A 17,766-nucleotide genomic window follows, 5' to 3' on the forward strand; every position below is an offset into this window, starting at 1 on the left:
CTCCTCATGCTGCTGATCACTCTCATGTCTGTCTTGGGGAAAACAATAAAACTTGGAGTTAATTGTTGCCAAAATACCATACTTTAGACAAAAAAACTGGTTTTGCCATGTCAAGTGTCATACCAGCACAGGGATTTACTGAAAGCTCCATCAGAGCTGAGCAAGTCCAGCCTGTGACCAATCCCCACCTTGTCACCCAGCCCAGAGCACTGAATGTCACGTCCAGCTGTTCCTTGAACACCTCCAGGGATGGAAACTCCAACACCTCCCTGGGCAGCCCATTCCAGTGTCTGACAACTCTTTCTGTGAAGAAACACTTCCTGAAGTTAATACTGATAAACTCAAAGTGAAATCTGAAAACTCAGTAGGTGCCACAAGCAGCTCCAACCCAAGAAAGCATCTCCTGCTCGGTGCCAATGTGAGGAGACACGGCTCAGCTCAGATCACATCACTGCAGGGCTGTGCTTGCTGCAGCCTCTGCTAAAACCAGCACTAGCAAAGCTACACTGGGCCAATTCCCACTCACAGGTGCCTGAGAGAGCCCCACTGTCACTCCTAAAAGTCTTTAAAAGCTGTGAAACCCCATGTGCAATGAGGATTTTCACAGCCCTCCATTTACCCTGCTTCCATTTAGCTTCTAATCACATTAATTGACGTGACTGATCTATGCCAGTTGTGGCACAGACTTGCCTTAAAAAAATCAACAATCAACACAAAAAAGACAAGGGGTGGATTTCCATTTGCTGCTTGGGGCAAAGCCTCATTCTGTGCTGCAGGTCTCTGCCATGAGATGGTCTCAGCATGAACTGAGTACAAGCACTGCAGCTGTACAGGAACCCCAGAGCTGGGACAATGCAGCCCAGGGGCTGGGACACAGACAGGGCAGGGAGCAGGGCCATGACCCCTGTGCCAGCACTGGGGGAGGACCACACTCCTGCCACGGCCAGCTGACCACAGCCCTGTGCCCTGGGAACGGACTGTGCCCTCCCCAGCACCTCCCAGCCCCTGAAATCACAGCGACTTTGCTACAAAAGGCAGCACCAGGAGGAAATATCTGCCACTGTTCAAGGGTGGGAATTCCCAAAGCACACAAAACTGAGCCACTACAAGGCAAAGCACTGATTGCCACAAGGAGAGGGGCTCAGGGTATTGCCAGCTGCTTTTAGGACAAAATCCCATGTGAAATGTTCCCTGTTTTTTGCTGCTGGACTCGCACTGAAGTCAGCAGTGATTTACAGTGCCCAGAAATCAGCTGCTCCTGAAAACCAGGGCAGCACTTCCCACACACACAGCAGCCCTCGGAGCCCCTGGTGATCAGCACCATGCAGGCTGCTTCACACACGGATGCCCAGAGAAGAAAAGACAGAGCAGGGACTTCCACGCAATTCCCAGAGGAACACACAATGGGGAGGGGAAAAGAAAAAGGAAGAAAAAAAAAAAGACTTCAAACCGATGCTCCCGGCCCCAGAACAAATGGCATTTTCTCACCCCTCTCATCCCTTTGATGGCAAATAAATTAGAACCACAAATAATAATCCCCAGCCCTTCTGCAGCGCCTTTCATCTGCCAAGCTCAGAGCTCCCCGAGCATTAATTCATCACGTCTGGTAACACCCTGCAAGGGGTGGAAATATCCCAGCGTTCAGCTTGAGAAACAAACCAGCTCCTGGAGCTGAATCAAGCACGTTTGGCCAAAACACCATGGAAGCAGCCAAACAGCCTCCCACTGCCCACCCCAGAGCTGCACCAGGGCACTCCTGGGCTCCAGGGAGAAGGAAATGCTCTGTGGATCCAGCAACTTCCAGTCCCTCTGTTATCTGGGAGGCTGAAGCTGCACAGGACAGAGCTCAGCCAGCTCCACAAGTGGAACCCTGGAGTAACACCTGGGTGCCCCACAAGCCACCCCTTCACTTCCCAGCACAGCAGCAACACCCCTGCCTCCCCAGAAGCAGAACTGCCTGTAACAAAGAGCCCAACTCCTTTGCTCTGCTCCGTTCCCTCTTTTCTGCCTTTTTTTTTTTTCCTTAAAAAGTATTCTGCATTATTTTTAATTATATGCATAATATATAATAATTATATGCCTATTTTAATTTCTGGCCTCTACTCTCTTGATGTTGCTGCAAAATCCAAAGCTGTACTGTGTGGCAAGTAAATCACAGAATCCCAGAATGGTTTGTGTTGGGAGAGACCTTAAATATTGTCCAATTTCAACTACCCTGCCATGAACAGGGGCTTCTTCCACTAGCCCGGGTTGCTCCAAGCCCTGTTCAACCAGGTCAGTAAAGCCAACTGAGCATTTTTGGCATAGCTAGTTCAACTGCTGTTTCTGTTCCCTAATGTGCCTCAGCTGATTTTTCCAGGGACCAAGCAATTTGACAGTTCCATGTAACGCTGAATTTCCTCAGAGTTCCCCTTCTTTCCTGGTTTGTTTGTCTCAAACACTAATCCTCAGGGAGGCGAGTTGCTGTTCCAGAAGGACTCAGAGGAGGCTGCACACGTTTGGGGAGCTCAGTTCATGTGGACACCAACTGTTCCATTTTCTCTGCTGAATCCAGTGATATCTTTCATGTGAGCACTTCCAACTATCTTGCAGCCATTTCCCACAGAACTCCACAGGGATGGATAAGGAGCTTTATCTCCTCTTCACATACGCGGCCAAAAAGATTAACTTGGTCCCAGAGTTAATGACAGAAATGAGACAAGCCCAGGCGTTTAAACAGACACAGTGCCATCAAGGAGGAGGCCCCATGGTGCACTGCCTGTCCAAGGCTAATTTGATCTATTTTGATATTCTTCCCTCCCTTCCTAGGACAAAACAAGGCGGCCACTGGAGACAGAGGGGCAGACAGCTCTGCAGCCCTTCCCGGCTCCTCTGATGGGCTTTACAATCCTCATTAAGGCACAGCCCTGGAGGCTCCCACCCTCCCGGAGCAGCTGGGCCCTCCTGTGCCTCGCCAGAGCAGGAGAGCTGGGCAGGCTTTGTCCCCAGCCACGGCTGGGCAGGGGTGCCCAGGCAGCAGGGATGGCAAGGCTGTGCCCAAGAGATGACACAGGCAGCTGGGATTTGGGGTAACGCCGGTAAATTGGCTGCTGCAGGGTCCTGATGGTTCGGATTTGTGTGAAATCAGCAGCTGCACGTGGCAATTCGTGCAGGGGAGGACCAGCCCCTCCACCTCTGTGTCCTAGAGAGCCAGCCTGGTGCATCCCTCACCATTCCCCAGTGGAGCAGGGTGGAGGAGCCACGGGAGCGTGGCCAGCCAGGCTCAGAGCTGACTCCCAGGGCTCAGAGCTGACCCCCAGACCCAGAGCTGCCCCCCGGGCTCAGCTGCCCTGCACAGACCCCTCCAGCACCACCAGGATCCAGGACTCGGATTCATTTCTTCTGGAGCTGCCGAAGCCCTTCTTGCCTCACCCTTGCAAAATACACTGAACTCATATAAAAGCCTGTTCAAATAAACTGCTCTCCCTTGGAGGATACAGGACACTCGTGCTCAGCTCACACACATCCAACATCTTGTTTCTCTGGTGAACAGAATTTATAACTGGGGAAATTTCATTGCTCCATGTTAAAGATGCTTTAGCTGAAGTCCCTGAGGGGATTCCTGGAGTGCAGGAGAAATGCCATCTGCTGACTCCACTGGAAGTGTCAGTGAGGAAATAAAAGTTAGGAAGAATAATATAAAGAGACAAAGCTAAAATAGAACTCAGCAAATCTCCAGAAAATCAAAGTTTAAAAAACTCCACAAAAGTAAGTAATTCTTGCTTAAAAACAATTACATGAAAGAAAGAGAGAATATTCACTGCAAAAGCAGAAAGCCTGCAGATAAATCAAGGTGTTCTCACACCTTGCCATTCAAATGTCTCCACAATCAACTTACTTGTTTTTTTAACACATCTTCAATAATAAAGAGAACAAAAGGGACATAATGAAGAGTGTTTTATCATATATCAAAATCTCGAAGTCATTAGGGGTTTTGCATCAGACTTTAATTAATTCTCAGCAGTGTAACTACATGCTAATGGGCTAGGAAAGGAGGTAGACACTCAAGCAGCTTTTTAAATTGTTCAGTCAGGTAATGATGGTAATGCAGTGCTTCAAGCTCAGCTATTTATGCACCCACTGAGGCAACCCCAGCAGGAAGAACCTGCACTGTGCACTCTACACGCTGTGGGATGCCCGTTAAAGGAAGAAGCAGAAGTCCCTTCTCTGGGTAAATCCCTTCTTTGAATCATCTCCAAGCAGTTTGTAGGAGTCACCAGCGTTCAGTTCCTGCCAGTGCCATGAACCTGCCTCCAGCAGCTCCTGCCCTGAGCCTGTTCCCTGCCAGCAGCACCAGGACAAAGCCCCAAAGGCACCTTCCCCAGCCAGGACAGCACTGCACAAGTGCTGAATCACCACCAAAGCCACCAAGTAGTAGAGAGAAAATATCCCTCTGTTTCAGCACCAAAAGCAAGGCAGTGTCTGACCTCGGGAAGGATTTCTCTGTCTCAAACACAGACTATTCAAAGGGCCAAGAAGAAACCTCAGCCTCACCCCAAGGCAAACCCAACCCACAGCACATCTTCAGCCCCAGTTAAGAGCACCCTAAAGCCCCCCCAGACACCCCTGAGCAGCACCCAGGAGGGCACTGAGGAGCTCAGGCAGGCTGGCTGGGCAGAGGGCAGGCACTCACGTCGATGAGGTCGGACACGTCGTGGATGTAGTACTTGCTGACGGCGGCGTTGGTGGCTGCCAGGTTCAGCAGGTAGTCGTTCCTGGCTTTTGTACACTTCAGCTTGTTTTCAGAATACTTGGCTTGTCTCTGAAAAAGCAGAATGGAGTGTCAGAGCACAACCAGGATGGTACTGGCACAGCTTTTCCTGCCACAGAGCCCCACAGCACGCTGCAGCCCGGGTGTGATGAGGTAATTACTAAAACTTGGTATCTGGTATGAAAACAGGGACCTTGCCAGGGTGGAGGAGATCCCATCTGAACACCCCTCACACTGCCAGCCATGATGAGTGCATCCTGCTCAGAGGGACTTGGAGCCCTTGAGCACAGCTGCTGCTGGGGATTTTGGCATCAGTCAAAACCAGAGGGCCAAATTTTCCCCCCAGAAATGCTGACATATGTTTGGACTTGTTCCAGATGTGTGCAGCTGTATCAAAGTGGAATCTGGCCCAGAGGCCCAAGCTGCACAATTCAGAACAGGACCCAGAATTCAGAACTGTAGGAAAGCAGATGTGCTCCAGATCTGGGACATCTGCTCAGGCAGATCCCTGCTCTGAAGGCTGAATCAAAAGATTAACCCTTCCAGCAATCTCACTGTTAGGAATGTCCCAGGGCTGGATGAGCCAGTGAGGAAATGTGTCTTGGCTGGGGAAGCTATCTCCTCTTCTCCAAAATTAACACAAAAACTGTGGAGATCCTGACCCCAGGGGGATTTGCTGAGGCCGGAACGGCACAAAGTGTTTTGCCCAGCAAATCCATCTAAATACTGCACTCTCACTCCCAGACAGCCTACAGAGAAAAAACACTGGTATTTTATAGATCCAACTATTTTTTTGCTACCAAGAGTCAGTGCCTGAGCAAACCCAAGGCTGTTGTTGTTAATTTTTAAAGGCATATCTTTAAGAACACTCCACAGACAAACCCCAGTCTCCTGGAGCAGGGTCTGGAGCAGGATGAGCAGGATCCATCACCACGCCAAGGCAGACACGCTGGGGACTGCCCTGCTCAGCACAGCCCCTCAGTCCCAGCTGGCACAGCCAGGCCCCTGGGGGCCTCCACTGCTGGAGAAGCAGCTCCCACCAGCCCTCCCTGCCCTGTGCCCCAGGAGCCATTGCCCCCAGGGCCCCTCCAGCTGCCTGTCCCAGCTCTCCCTCCAGAGAGACACCCAGGAAGGTGCCACGGTGGCCATGTGCCTCCTGTGCAGGTCCACCACCCCATCCAAGGCTGCACTGCCTGTTCCTGTCCTGCCATCCTGACTCAGAGTCAAACCTTCTCCAGAAGCTGCTCCTGTCCCTTCTCCACACCAGGAGCAGGGAAGACACTAGTGCTGGCCTCTTACAGAACATGCACATGAGACACCAGCCTTCCTAACCCCTTCCCAGAGACACAGGAATGGCCTCACAGGCAAAGACAAGGCTGAAGGCTGCCTGCAGGGAGCCCCAGCCCCAGCCCAGCTGCCTCCTCCTTCCCTCTCACCCACCTTCTCCTTCATCTTCTCAATCTTCTTGACGGAGCTGCGCCGCTGTGGCCGGTCCTCGTGTCGCAGCAGGTTCACACTGATGTCCCCTGACTTGTTGAACTGCTTTTCTTCCTGCTTCTCTGCCTCCTTCAGCTTGCTCTCAGCACTGATGCTCTCTGCATGGTACATGTGGTAGGTCTTCATCACCTGCAGACACAAGAGGTCGTGAGCCACCTGCCCATGGTCACACAGAGCAGGACAAGCCAGCAGCCCTGGGCAGGGCAGAGGGGCTGGGGGGGCCACTGTGGCACTAAGAACAAAGTGGGGAGGAAAGCTTGAGAGATTAACCCCAGCCCTATTTCTAGAGGCTCCAGGCTGGTCTGAGAACCGTGATGACACTCAGTCCCACTGTGGGGACACGGTCCAGAACACACCTGCAGTCAGAGCACTGCATGCCTGCCAACAGGGAAATGAGGAATAACCTCAGAGCTCTGCAGCTGGGATAAGGGTCTCCATGACAAGTGACTGTGGTGGAGGCCACAGTCACCCTGAACTCCCTTTTGGCTGACCCCCTCTGTTCCTACCCTTGGACTTGCTAAGCCATCAGACAGCCCCTGCTCTGCCACCCAGACAGCACAACCATCCAGACATAGAGGAGAATTCCCAGGCAGAAATGGGGTTTGTCTCCTGTCACCACCTCATCCTGCCCTTGCTGCTGCCAGCAGACTCAGACAGTGCCAGGGTAGGGGCAGCAGCACCTTTGTCCTTCACATTCCAGATCCAGGAGGGATGAGGCTGATCCTGGAACACTCCACAGGCAAAATTCCACCACAGCCTTCCCTTTCAGAAACAGGAGCCCAAAGGGCACACTGGATCATTTTAACAGAACTGGCAAGAGGGACACATCTGCTCCTCTTCCTTTATGCCTTTAGTCACACTGTCCCCTTCTATCATCTCCCTTTGGGATGTGGATGGTTTATTTCACATTGCCTTGACACAGCCTGCAGTGCCCGACTGCTGACTGCAATCAGCCCCAGCAGGGCTGGGCACTGCAGGCTGGGACACACTGGGACACCTGGGACACGCTGGGATGGGCTGCCTGAGGCCCAAGGGTTAAAACAGAGCAGGAACCCACAAATGCAGGGGATTTTTACACACGGTTTAATGAAGAAAACACAGAGCTTTCCCCATCTGCGGCTGTCAGCAGGACCCAGCCGTGTTTGACTTGGAGCAGGGCAGGCTGAGCCGCATGATCCCTCCTCCTGCCAAGCACAACCTCAGCTGAAGGCTCCCAGTGCTGCCTCGGGGCTGCACAAACCTGCCCCTGCAGGGACATCCTGCTGCAGGGAGATCCCACTGCAGGGGGATCCCACTGCAGGGACATCCCGCTGCAGGGAGATCCCACTGCAGGGAGACCCCACTGCAGGGAGATCCCACTGCAGGGACATCCCACTGCAGGGACATCCCACTGCAGGGAGACCCCACTGCAGGGACATCCCGCTGCAGGGAGATCCCACTGCAGGGACATCCCACTGCAGGGAGACCCCACTGCAGGGACATCCCACCGCAGGGACATCCCACTGCAGGGAGACCCCACTGCAGGGACATCCCGCTGCAGGGAGATCCCACTGCAGGGACATCCCACTGCAGGGAGATCCCACTGCAGAGACATCCCACTGCAGGGACATCCCACTGCAGGCACAGCCAGGGGCACTGAGCAAGGGCTGCTCCTGCCTTGGCCCTCAGCTGCTGCATCTCCAAACCCTGCAAATTCTTAACACAGATTCCAGGCACCTGTTTCAAACTGCCCTTTCTGCAGTGAATGGCACAGGACACACATAAACCAGACGATTCCTGGGATTTTCTTACAGAGAAAGACCAGGGGGTTTCACTGAGCCCTCCCCACCCTCACCATCACCATCTTTTTGTGAAACACACAGAGGGAAGTGAAAAAGCAAAGTGCTCTATGTCAGGGCTACAGGCAGTAAGAGGAAAGGTTTCTGCAGCACTCACAGAGGCCCTGAGAACATGACAGAGAAGTCCAGTGAGTAACAGGGGACCAGACTGCAGGATTTTTGTGAAATCCAAAGGTTATGGGACAGTTACCCAGCCAAAATAGGCACCTCAAACAGCTCACTGTGCTCCTCACCAGCTGCCCTGCCACACAGCTCGCTCTTGGAAATACAGAGGATATTTCTGTTTAATATCTGCCTTAATTTTGGCCGGGGCCAACCTGCACTGCAGCAATCAGCCCCTGATCTGCAATTCCCCTGTGCCATCTCCGTGCCTGCAATCAAATCCTGCTGTCCCTGGCTTGCATTGCTGTGACACAAAGACAAACTGCCACAGCTGCGTCCCGGGGATCTTTCCTGCAAATCAGTTAATTAGCTGCAGCGAAGGAGGAAAAATATGTTCCAATGTTCATTAGTTATTTAACAACACGAGTTGTGTTTTCCATATTAATTACACGTTCTGGATAAAGGCTGTTGCCAAAACACCGGCCATAAATGGCACCACTGGCAGCCTCCAGCTACAAGGGCTTTGTTCTCCTCAGCAGCTCATCCCCAAGGCTGTGACCCAGCAGAAGAACCAGAGCAGAAATGGGGTGACAGTGTCAGGTACAGGATCAGCCTCCTGCCTTTACCAGCTCCAACTGGCACCTCTCTGCTGGAATCCATAAGGAGCAACCAAAGGAACGAGGCTGGTTTTAATTCACAGCTGAACTACTTCTGCACAAAACCATTCACAAGCATCTCCACTTCAGAATGAAAGTCATCCACTTGCATTTTTATTAAAATCAGTGTGGGTCTGGTTCTCTCCATACAGAGTCCACAGGGTGGTTTGCATCAGAACAGTGACAAGGCTGAGTTAAAATCAATGTGGTTGTTTTGGCTTAAGTTTGAGACAGTGAATGCCTGAGAAGCCTGTAAAAAATTGTAGTTTCCGCCCAGTGCACAGAATTCCCCTTGGAGAGGCTTAAAAAGCAGCCTTGCCAGGGCACGGATGAGCTGTGGGTAAAGGCCTGGCCAGAGGCAAGAAAATCAACTTCCCTGTGCTGACTGAGCAGACAAGTGACATTTCTGAAGCAGCAGCAGCAGCCTGGTGTCCCAGAGCCAGGCCCTCACCCCGTGTCAGCAGCCACAGCTCTTGTCCTGCTCGTGGGCTCCCAACGTGCTGCAAAGAACATTCCAGCACAGCTCATTCCCAGGGATGTCCCCAGCCACCCCCAGCCCCCTGAGCCAGGGGGAGCTGGGCCCATTTCACCCCATGGCCCAAGGACAGAACTCTCAGACCAGCAGGAGCTGCTGGCACCAGGCACACGTGAGGTGACCCTGATTGCCCCACAGGCTTTTCTTCATCTTTTGAAGGCAGCACGTCCCTTCCCTGAATGACACAACCAGTTAGTTATCTTAGCAGCAAGGCTGAGCACAAACACAGAGCTGCTCCAGCTGCTCCAGTTTCACCATCCAAACCCGTGTGTTTCACCATTCAAGCCTGTCCTGCTCAGTACACGGAGCAAAGCAGTGAATGGAGAAACCTCAGCTCCTGTGAGGACCAGCAGAATTGCCCTCTGAGCTCCTCCCTGGCCACTGCTTGCCCTGGGAGCCCAGCACAGAGCTGACCCCAGTGGGGCCCTCGGGGATGGCCCTGCCCCATGGCTGGGTCCAGAGCAAACTGCCCCACAGCTACCCAGGCCAGCCCAGCCCTTGTTAGTCTTTCCTTATTTTGCATCTGACATGCTGCTGCTGTAATTAATCTTAATTAGTCACTACCCCTAACACAGCTTGTGACATTCAACCATCAACAACCCACTTCCAAATCTCACAGAGGCTTTTTAATCTGATCTGCTGTCCACCCACACTGCAGGTCTCACAACAAGCAAATCCTTCAATGGCCAATGCAGGAACAAACCTGTTAAGAGGAGATTTATGGCAGAAATTTCAAATACAATCATTCATACTCTGTTGTTGAGGCCCGTTTTTCAAAAAGATGAAATAGAATGATTGTTTAGGAATAAACCTACTGCAGTATTATTTATGTACCAGTTACAGACACAACCAAAGAAAGCAAATACATTATCTCAATTTTCCAACAAAAAGCAGACTTTATATGGTTTTGTTGCTCCTAAACCACAAATAAAATAAATTTCTAAAAAAAACACAATTGCTACAGGGCAAGAGGCAGAAGCAACACAAAGACTTTTACTACCCTGCTATGAAAACCTGCTGGAAGAGCCACGTCCTGACTAACAGGACATGATCTCACTGGGAGGCACAGAGAACTCTGCAGCCAAAGTGCTCCTCAGGGCACGAGACAGAGAGAGCTGTGCCCCTTGGAATCAGAAGTTCTGTGCATTCCCCAGCACAAGGTCATGTTCAGCCATCCCCCAGGCCACGGGCTCACAGGAGGTGAGCACAGCCAGCTCAGAGCCCCTGGTGCCTGCAATCACCAACCCAGAGTCTGAGCAGGGCCAAAAGGCAACGTGGCACTGGGGCCCTGGCAGGTGGGAGCCCCACAGGCACAGGGATCACCCTGGATCACCCCAGACATCCCAGCCATGCCCAGGGGCAGCGTGACCCAGCCTTGGCCTCGCACTGCTGGGAATCCTCCAGCACTGCCACCAGCCCAGCAGGAGCCAGACCCTCCCAGAGGATGTGGGGGAAGGACAGGCAGGGCACAGGCTCCTCAGATCTGCCCTCTGTGCTCTGCTGGCCAGGAATGGCGGGACCAGCTCTCTGCTCACCGTGTAGAGCTCGTTGGTGACTTTCAGGAGCTCCTCGTGCATCTGGAGGCCAATCTCCTTGCTCTGCAAGACAAAAACCAGGAGAGGTGAGGCTGTTATGCTCAAAACACGCAGTTCTAAAATGAAAATACATTTCGGAGTATTTGAATAAATAAATAAATTATTTACTCATAATAATAAATATGAATACACACTGCAGCAAGGCCTCATGCAGTTTCAGAACTGCTGCACATTCATTTGAGGTTGATGTTTGCCCCTGGATCAACCAACCTGGGTTTCACGTAATTTAACTTATTTATCCTGCACAACAGATGAATCTAAAATTACAGGCAATACTGCTTTGCCCTTCCACTGGTAGGATTCATTCCCAGCCCACAGTCAATTCCCTGTTTGGGTATAATACACAACACTCTCCCCCAGTTTGGGGACTGGCAGGGGGTACATCACCCAAGAGCCATTGGTGGGTTTGCAGTCCTGTAGATTGGCATTCTCCAGCCCCACAGCATCACCTGTCAATCTGTCTTGATCTGAAACACTCGGCTGGAAATTGCAGGTCCAGCAGCAGATGTGTTTAATCACAGAGCAGCAAATGTTTGTATTTCAGAGCAAAGATTATCAGAGTTCTCCCAGAACTGGCATCTCAGGTTTACATTTCCCCTGGCCATGACCCACCACCCCAGCTTCTCCTCAGTAGCTCATTTTCACTATTCTGACCCAAGTGAACCAAAGCATCTCTGGAAAAGGACATTACAAAATAGCTACACCACAGTTATATAATAAAGTTTCCAGTTTCACAACAGCAGCAGCCAAAGTTCAGCCAGCTGAGGAGACACTCACTGCCAGTGAGGAACTCCTGGCATCCTCCTGCCTGCTGAAATCCCATTACCAGCCTGTGTTTTCCCTCTCCTTGCCAGGCAGGATGAGGCAGATGCAGTTGCCAGGCTCCCACAGCACGGACACAGCCCTCCATGGAGAAGCCAGAGCACGGGGAGCTGCCCAGCTCTGGGGCTTGGCTGCAGATCAAACCAACTCCTACTGCAACCCAGCAGCTGGAGGTGCTGGGATGTGCTCACCCTGCTTTCCTGCCAGCCTGTAATTACACCACAAATCTCTCCCTGGAATCTTCCTGGCTAGGAAATACTTATTATAGCTTGAAGATGTGTTTAAACTAAGTATAGACACCCCCCTCCTCCCTCCCCTAAACCAAACCAAACCAAAACTGAGCACTTTCTTCCAGATTTCCTCAAATAACTCCAGGAAGTTTTGTGCACGTGGGCAGGGAAAACAACATTCCATCAGGCTGGGTGATGAGAGAGGCCCTCAACACAGAAAGTATGGGGAAGCAGCAGCATGGATGACTGGCAACAGAGAACACTTAATCCAAAGACAAAGAGAAGAGCTCCCATCCAGACACTATTTCCTCATCCCACCTCCATCCAGGACAATGCAGCACGGGGTGTAATTAAATTCACTGTCACAACACATAATTAAATCCCACACTGGGGAATAACCCAGCACCCTTATTTTGGACATAGCAATGCTCTGTCTCAAATGTGTAATTCCCTGTATCCCACATCTGGAAGAAGCATCAAACTTCCTCTTGCCACAGCAGGTCAGAGTGCAGCCAACACCTGCCTGGCAGTGGGTCCCTCACCCAGGGTTTGAGTCTGCCAGGACACACTGTGAGGTCTCATGGTGACAGACTCTCCCTGAGAGCAGAGCGAGCCAGATCTCTGCAGGGACACATCTCAGCATCTCATTTATTGCCCATTAGCAACGTCAACAGCTCGCCTTGATCCTCCTCTCCTGCACCGGGAACGTGACTCACACTGGAAGCTCCAGGGAAATCTGCCCAATTGAGTTTTCTTCCTCTGCTTTCCTCACAGAATCCAGGAATGGTTTGGGTTGGAAGGGTTCCCAGCTGGACACGAGGGAGGCTGCTGGAGCCCACGGGGGCAGGACCCTTGGGGGGAGAGGAACAAACCGCAGCGCCCGGTGATGGGGGACCCCAGTACTGCCAGCCTGGGGCAGCTCAGCACCCCAGCTCAGCACCCCACAATTCCAAGGCAGATTGCCACTTGCTGAGCAATTGCTCCTCAGTTGTGCTCATGCTGTACCCCGGGAGCCCTTGCTGCCGGGACTGTTTACATTTACATAATGAACGCAGCAAACACAAAACTCCCGGCTCCTGATGTCCCCTCAGCATGTCACAGGCCATTAATAAACTCTAGATGGGAAGAATTAAAAGTGACATTTCTGGAAAAAAGTGTTGCCCTAATTTACCATCACAGAGCAATCTCCAGCACAGCCAGCAGCTGAACCACGGCTGTGGGTGCTTTAACCCTTCTGGAGCCAGGCTCTGTGCAGCAGCCTCACACAGCCCAGCCCTGCAGGAGGGCTTGGAACACTCCACTCACCACACTCAAAGCCAGACTGGACACACAGTGAGAGATCCCTCCTCTGGGCAGCCCCGTTATGCTGCAAGGCTGGATCTTCAAAACCCATTCACCAGCATCTCCTATTTCCACACAGGTGCCCCAGGCTCCCACTGAGCACTGCTGTGAAATGCGAGTACAGCCTCACATCCCTTCAGACAGGGTGTGCCACAGGTTGAGAAAAATAAATAACCTGAATATGCCCCAAAGTGGCAGCCTCCTCCCTGTCCACATGAAAGGAAAGCACTGACACAAAGTAAGTCATTTCCCTGATTTAGCTGAACAGTATTTCCAGGGACAGGTGAGTCCAGGGAACAAACACAGAGCAATCACGGGTGCCCACAACTCCAAAGGCTCCTCTGGGTGCAGAGCAGGTGCTGGCTCTGGCAGGCTGCAGACAGAGTCACACCAGCTCTCCTGGCAGGAGATGGAGGAGGGGAGAAACAAGGAGCAACCACTTCTATTGAATTTAAGGGTTGAGCCTTAGAAGCTGAAATTTAAGTTCATAAATGAGGAGAGATGGAAGAAAACCAAACACAAAGAAATAATTCTGCTGAATGGATGAAATACTTCACCATCCTGTCCCGGCTGAGGATTGACATACAACAAGAGAACACTCAAAACACTGAATATATCTCCTTGTTAGCAAGCTGGCTGAATTTGTTCCTGTGTTTCCAAATGAGACACACCATTCACAGACATGGGCAGGGAAAGCAGAAGGATATTTAAATATAAATCTCAAAAACCGTTCCAGAGCAAAATGCAAATGGGAGGAACATTTTGAGACAGAACTGCACTAACCAACATGTACCAAATATCTCCATTTCTGGAGGGCAGGAAAACAGGAAAAGGGATAGTATCCCATATTAAATCAGCCAACACAAACCTGACCTTGCAGTTTAATTTCTAGGTCAAATCTATAAACTAGAGGAAACTGGACATAAAAATATCATATGAAATTTATTCCCCAGTCAGGCTGAAATTTCCAGATAAGCCCTGATAAAGAGCCTTCTCCTGCTGGAGAGGCAGGTGCCCCTGGCTCACCCTGTTCCCTCTCTACAGTCCCCAGCTGCCCCTGATGAGAACACAGCCACAGAGCCAACCCTCTGCAGGGACTCTGTGCTGTTACCATACTCCTCACCTTCAGTGAACAGTCGTGCTCCACCTGACTGCCTGATTCTCAGAAATCTCTGATGCTCCTTTTTAATTTGGTTATCATTAGTAATTCTGTATCATCAGCAGGTTTTGTCATCTTACTATTCAGGCTTTTTCCAAATAATTTATTAGGAACTGCATTGGAACTCTCCTTCCCTTTTTTCCTGTCTTTTAACTAATCATTAATCCAGAAAACAACCCCTCTCTACTCTTCAACTGCTTTTCAAGAATTTCACCTAAGGCCCTTTTCCATTGAAAGCCCTGCAGCAGCTAATGACATCATCTCTGGCTCCTGGAAATACCTCCACTGAATTTCTGAGGCACGACTCTTCCCTTCAGGAGGCCACACTGGCTCCTTTCTTGTACCTGCCTCACAGCTGTCATCCTGCTCTTGAGCAAGGTTCCACCCCACAGCCTGTTCTGACCTGTTCTCTGCCACCCTCCAAAGAGTCCTCAAAAAAAGTCATCATGTTCCCACCTCTCATTCCTCTGGCACTGACACTCTGAGCACCAGGTCACACCTCACACTCCAGACTTGACAGGTCTAGAGCTCAGTTTCTTTAGAGCTCTAGGATAAATACTGCCTAGAAAGACTTTTAATGATAGTCCCTTGCAAGACTTGCTCTGCAGCATTTATGAAAATTCTATTTTAGACCGAAATGGCAGGATGGATGCTGATGAGGCAAGGCTGCCCAGGATACCTTTTTGAAGAGCCTGATGACATCCTCACTGATCTGCGAGAGCCGGACGATGACATTGTTCATGAAGATGTCATTGAGGGTGGCATGGTCCCGGCTCTCCCGGCGCGTCTGCGTCAGCACCAGGTACCAGCAGTTCACAGGGGAAAGGAGGTGCTGGTCTTTCCTACAGAATTGTGGGGGAAAAGATCCACAAGGTCAGGTGAACAGATCAAAAAGGGATACAGCCTCAAATGAACACTGTCAGCATATTGCCCCCTCCCCTGCACACAGTCACTGGGATTTGGGGTGTGACCTCTTCTCCAGCTGTACCAGCCTGCCGTGCAGGGATGTCCCACACCAACCACACCACAGCAGGCCCCCAGCCAGCCCCTTCCCAAACTGGGTGCTCTGGAAGACGGGACAGGAGAAGAGACATCCCTGGAAAGGGAGAGAGTTCTCGCTCTTTCCACTCACACTATGAATACAGTTGTGAATACATTGCAGAAGGGGCCTCTGCCACCCAACACACTGTGCTGCTTTCAGTCCACTAGAAAGTGCTCATTAAAGGGTTCTGCACCCAACATCACCTCTGGGTGTCTGTGCACACCATGAGCACACTCAGGTGTGCTGGAGGGGACAGCGTGCAGACTGCAGACACCTCTGCATGCACAGACAGACAGAACAACTGCAGACAGACACCAGGAGGAGGCTGTGGGCCTGGAGCCCCACGGGGCACAGCACCACGGTGATTGCCACAGCCAGGGCTGGGCACAGCCCGCTGCACATGGCTACACGGGGACAAAGGAGCACTGCAAGGACCGTAAATCTTGAGTGTCACAGCCCCATTAGAATAATGACACACATGAGCAGCTGGGGAAGTGGTACAGATGAGCCTAGTAATGGCAGGTACAGAGCAGTCTGGAAGAAAAAAATGTATTAAGGGGGTCTCTGGACATGGAATGGACAGTGAGGACTCAGCAGGAGTGAGCACTGAAATCAAGCTGACCCCATTGACACCACCAGCACCAGCACTTGTGCCCAGGTGTTTTAGAAAAGTGGAGACCCACTGCCACCTGTGCACACTGCACAGCAGCAGCTTCCAGAACTGTAAGCAATGGAAAGCCTTAATACTGCTCTGAACTAATGGGTGAAGCCAGACACCCCTGAACCTTTGTGGGCTCCATCTCTGAACCAGAGCTCCTTCCATCTCTGAGCCAGAGCTCCTTACTGGCCAATTCCTTCAATTCCTTGGTGCAGCATCCAGCACCACACAATCAACACACAACAGTCAGATGCCAGAAGGACAGAGAGGATCTGAATAGCAACTCATCAGCAGCAGAGCTTGGCATAAGACAGCAGTAAAGCCTCACACTGGAGAGACCGAGTAAACAGATTAAATGGGATTTAGTAATATGGAATAAATAGGATTTAGTAACGTTACAGCAGAAATCACTGCTCTTGCAGCTGAAACGGGAAAAAAAATCACCAGGGGTTAGAGGAAGAAACAGACTGTGAAGAGCCTGGGGCTGGTGAGAAGGGCAGCAAGCAGGCGAAGCCCAGGCTCTCTGTGAAAGGCACTGAGCAGCAGCTGCAGTCTTTGGCCACTGAAGTGAACGACGTGAGTTTCATCTGGAACAAAGGGCAGAATTCCAGCTGAGAGACTTTCACAGATACTGCTGGCAGAAGACGAGACAGGGACAAACACTGTGGCCCAGGGAGGCAAAGGTGGAGAGCTCGGGCTGAGGTGCTGCAAGGAGAGCAGCCAAGACCAGAACCTGGCTCCAGGCTACTGGTGCTGCTGCGTGGCCCAGGGCACAGACCCTGCTGGGCACAGGGCACAGACCCTGCTGGGCACAGGGCACACATCCTGCTGGGCACAGGAGGGCACGGGGCACAAACCCTACTGGGCACAGGGCACAGACCCTGCTGGGCACAGGGCACAGACCCTGCTGGGCACAGGACGGCACAGGACACACATCCTGCCAGGCACAGGGCACAGACCCTGCTGGGCACAGGGCACACATCTCACTGGGCACAGCTCCAGCACTGTTCACACTGCCCAGCAAGACCCCACACCCCCAATACCACCAGGAGAGCTGGCTGTGACAAGGGACAGAACCTCCAGCAGCTGCTGACACTCAGCAGAGCAGCAAGTGTCACCCTGCAGAGCCCAGCCCGACACCTGTGCCAGGCACACCCACAGGGAACAGGGAGCAGCCCCAGCTGCAATGGGCACTGGTCTCCACAGAGCCCTGAGGTCACCACTAGCAGAATGGCACAAGCCACTGTCCTCATCACAGAGCAGTCACCTCCAAACTGAAATTCTGAGTCAAGTTTGTTTTCCTTTCTGTTTTTTTCAGATATTTTCTGTTTTAGCCAAGCTCACAAGTGTGGTTAAACTGAAAAGAAGCTGCTTTTGAAAACAAGTATTTACATATTCATGGATTTCACAATTGCATCACTGGTTTGGTTCTCACACAATCCCAGGACTCAATTCATATTTCCTACTCCAAAGCTTTGTTTCACAATATTTCCACAAGGATCTGCCTCCCTCCAACACCGTACAGCTAAGCACAGAAAAAA

The 17,766-nt window shown here is 51.5% G+C and overlaps 1 protein-coding gene across 1 annotated transcript in view; it reads right to left on the reverse strand.

Annotated features, from left to right (window-relative positions):
- Positions 1–17,766, reverse strand: part of SRGAP3 (SLIT-ROBO Rho GTPase activating protein 3) — a 64,869-nt gene that overhangs the window by 17,210 nt on the left and 29,893 nt on the right. The window contains exons 3-6 of the mRNA XM_083869494.1: positions 15,205–15,367; positions 10,914–10,976; positions 6,191–6,376; positions 4,673–4,801 (exon numbers count right to left, since the gene is read on the reverse strand). Of these exons, the coding sequence (XP_083725620.1) occupies positions 4,673–4,801; positions 6,191–6,376; positions 10,914–10,976; positions 15,205–15,367 (541 nt within the window). The remainder of the gene's footprint in view (positions 1–4,672; positions 4,802–6,190; positions 6,377–10,913; positions 10,977–15,204; positions 15,368–17,766) is intronic.

This window comes from Zosterops lateralis (genome assembly GCF_965231275.1).
Source record: "Zosterops lateralis genome assembly, chromosome: 11".
Lineage (NCBI taxonomy): Eukaryota > Metazoa > Chordata > Aves > Passeriformes > Zosteropidae > Zosterops > Zosterops lateralis.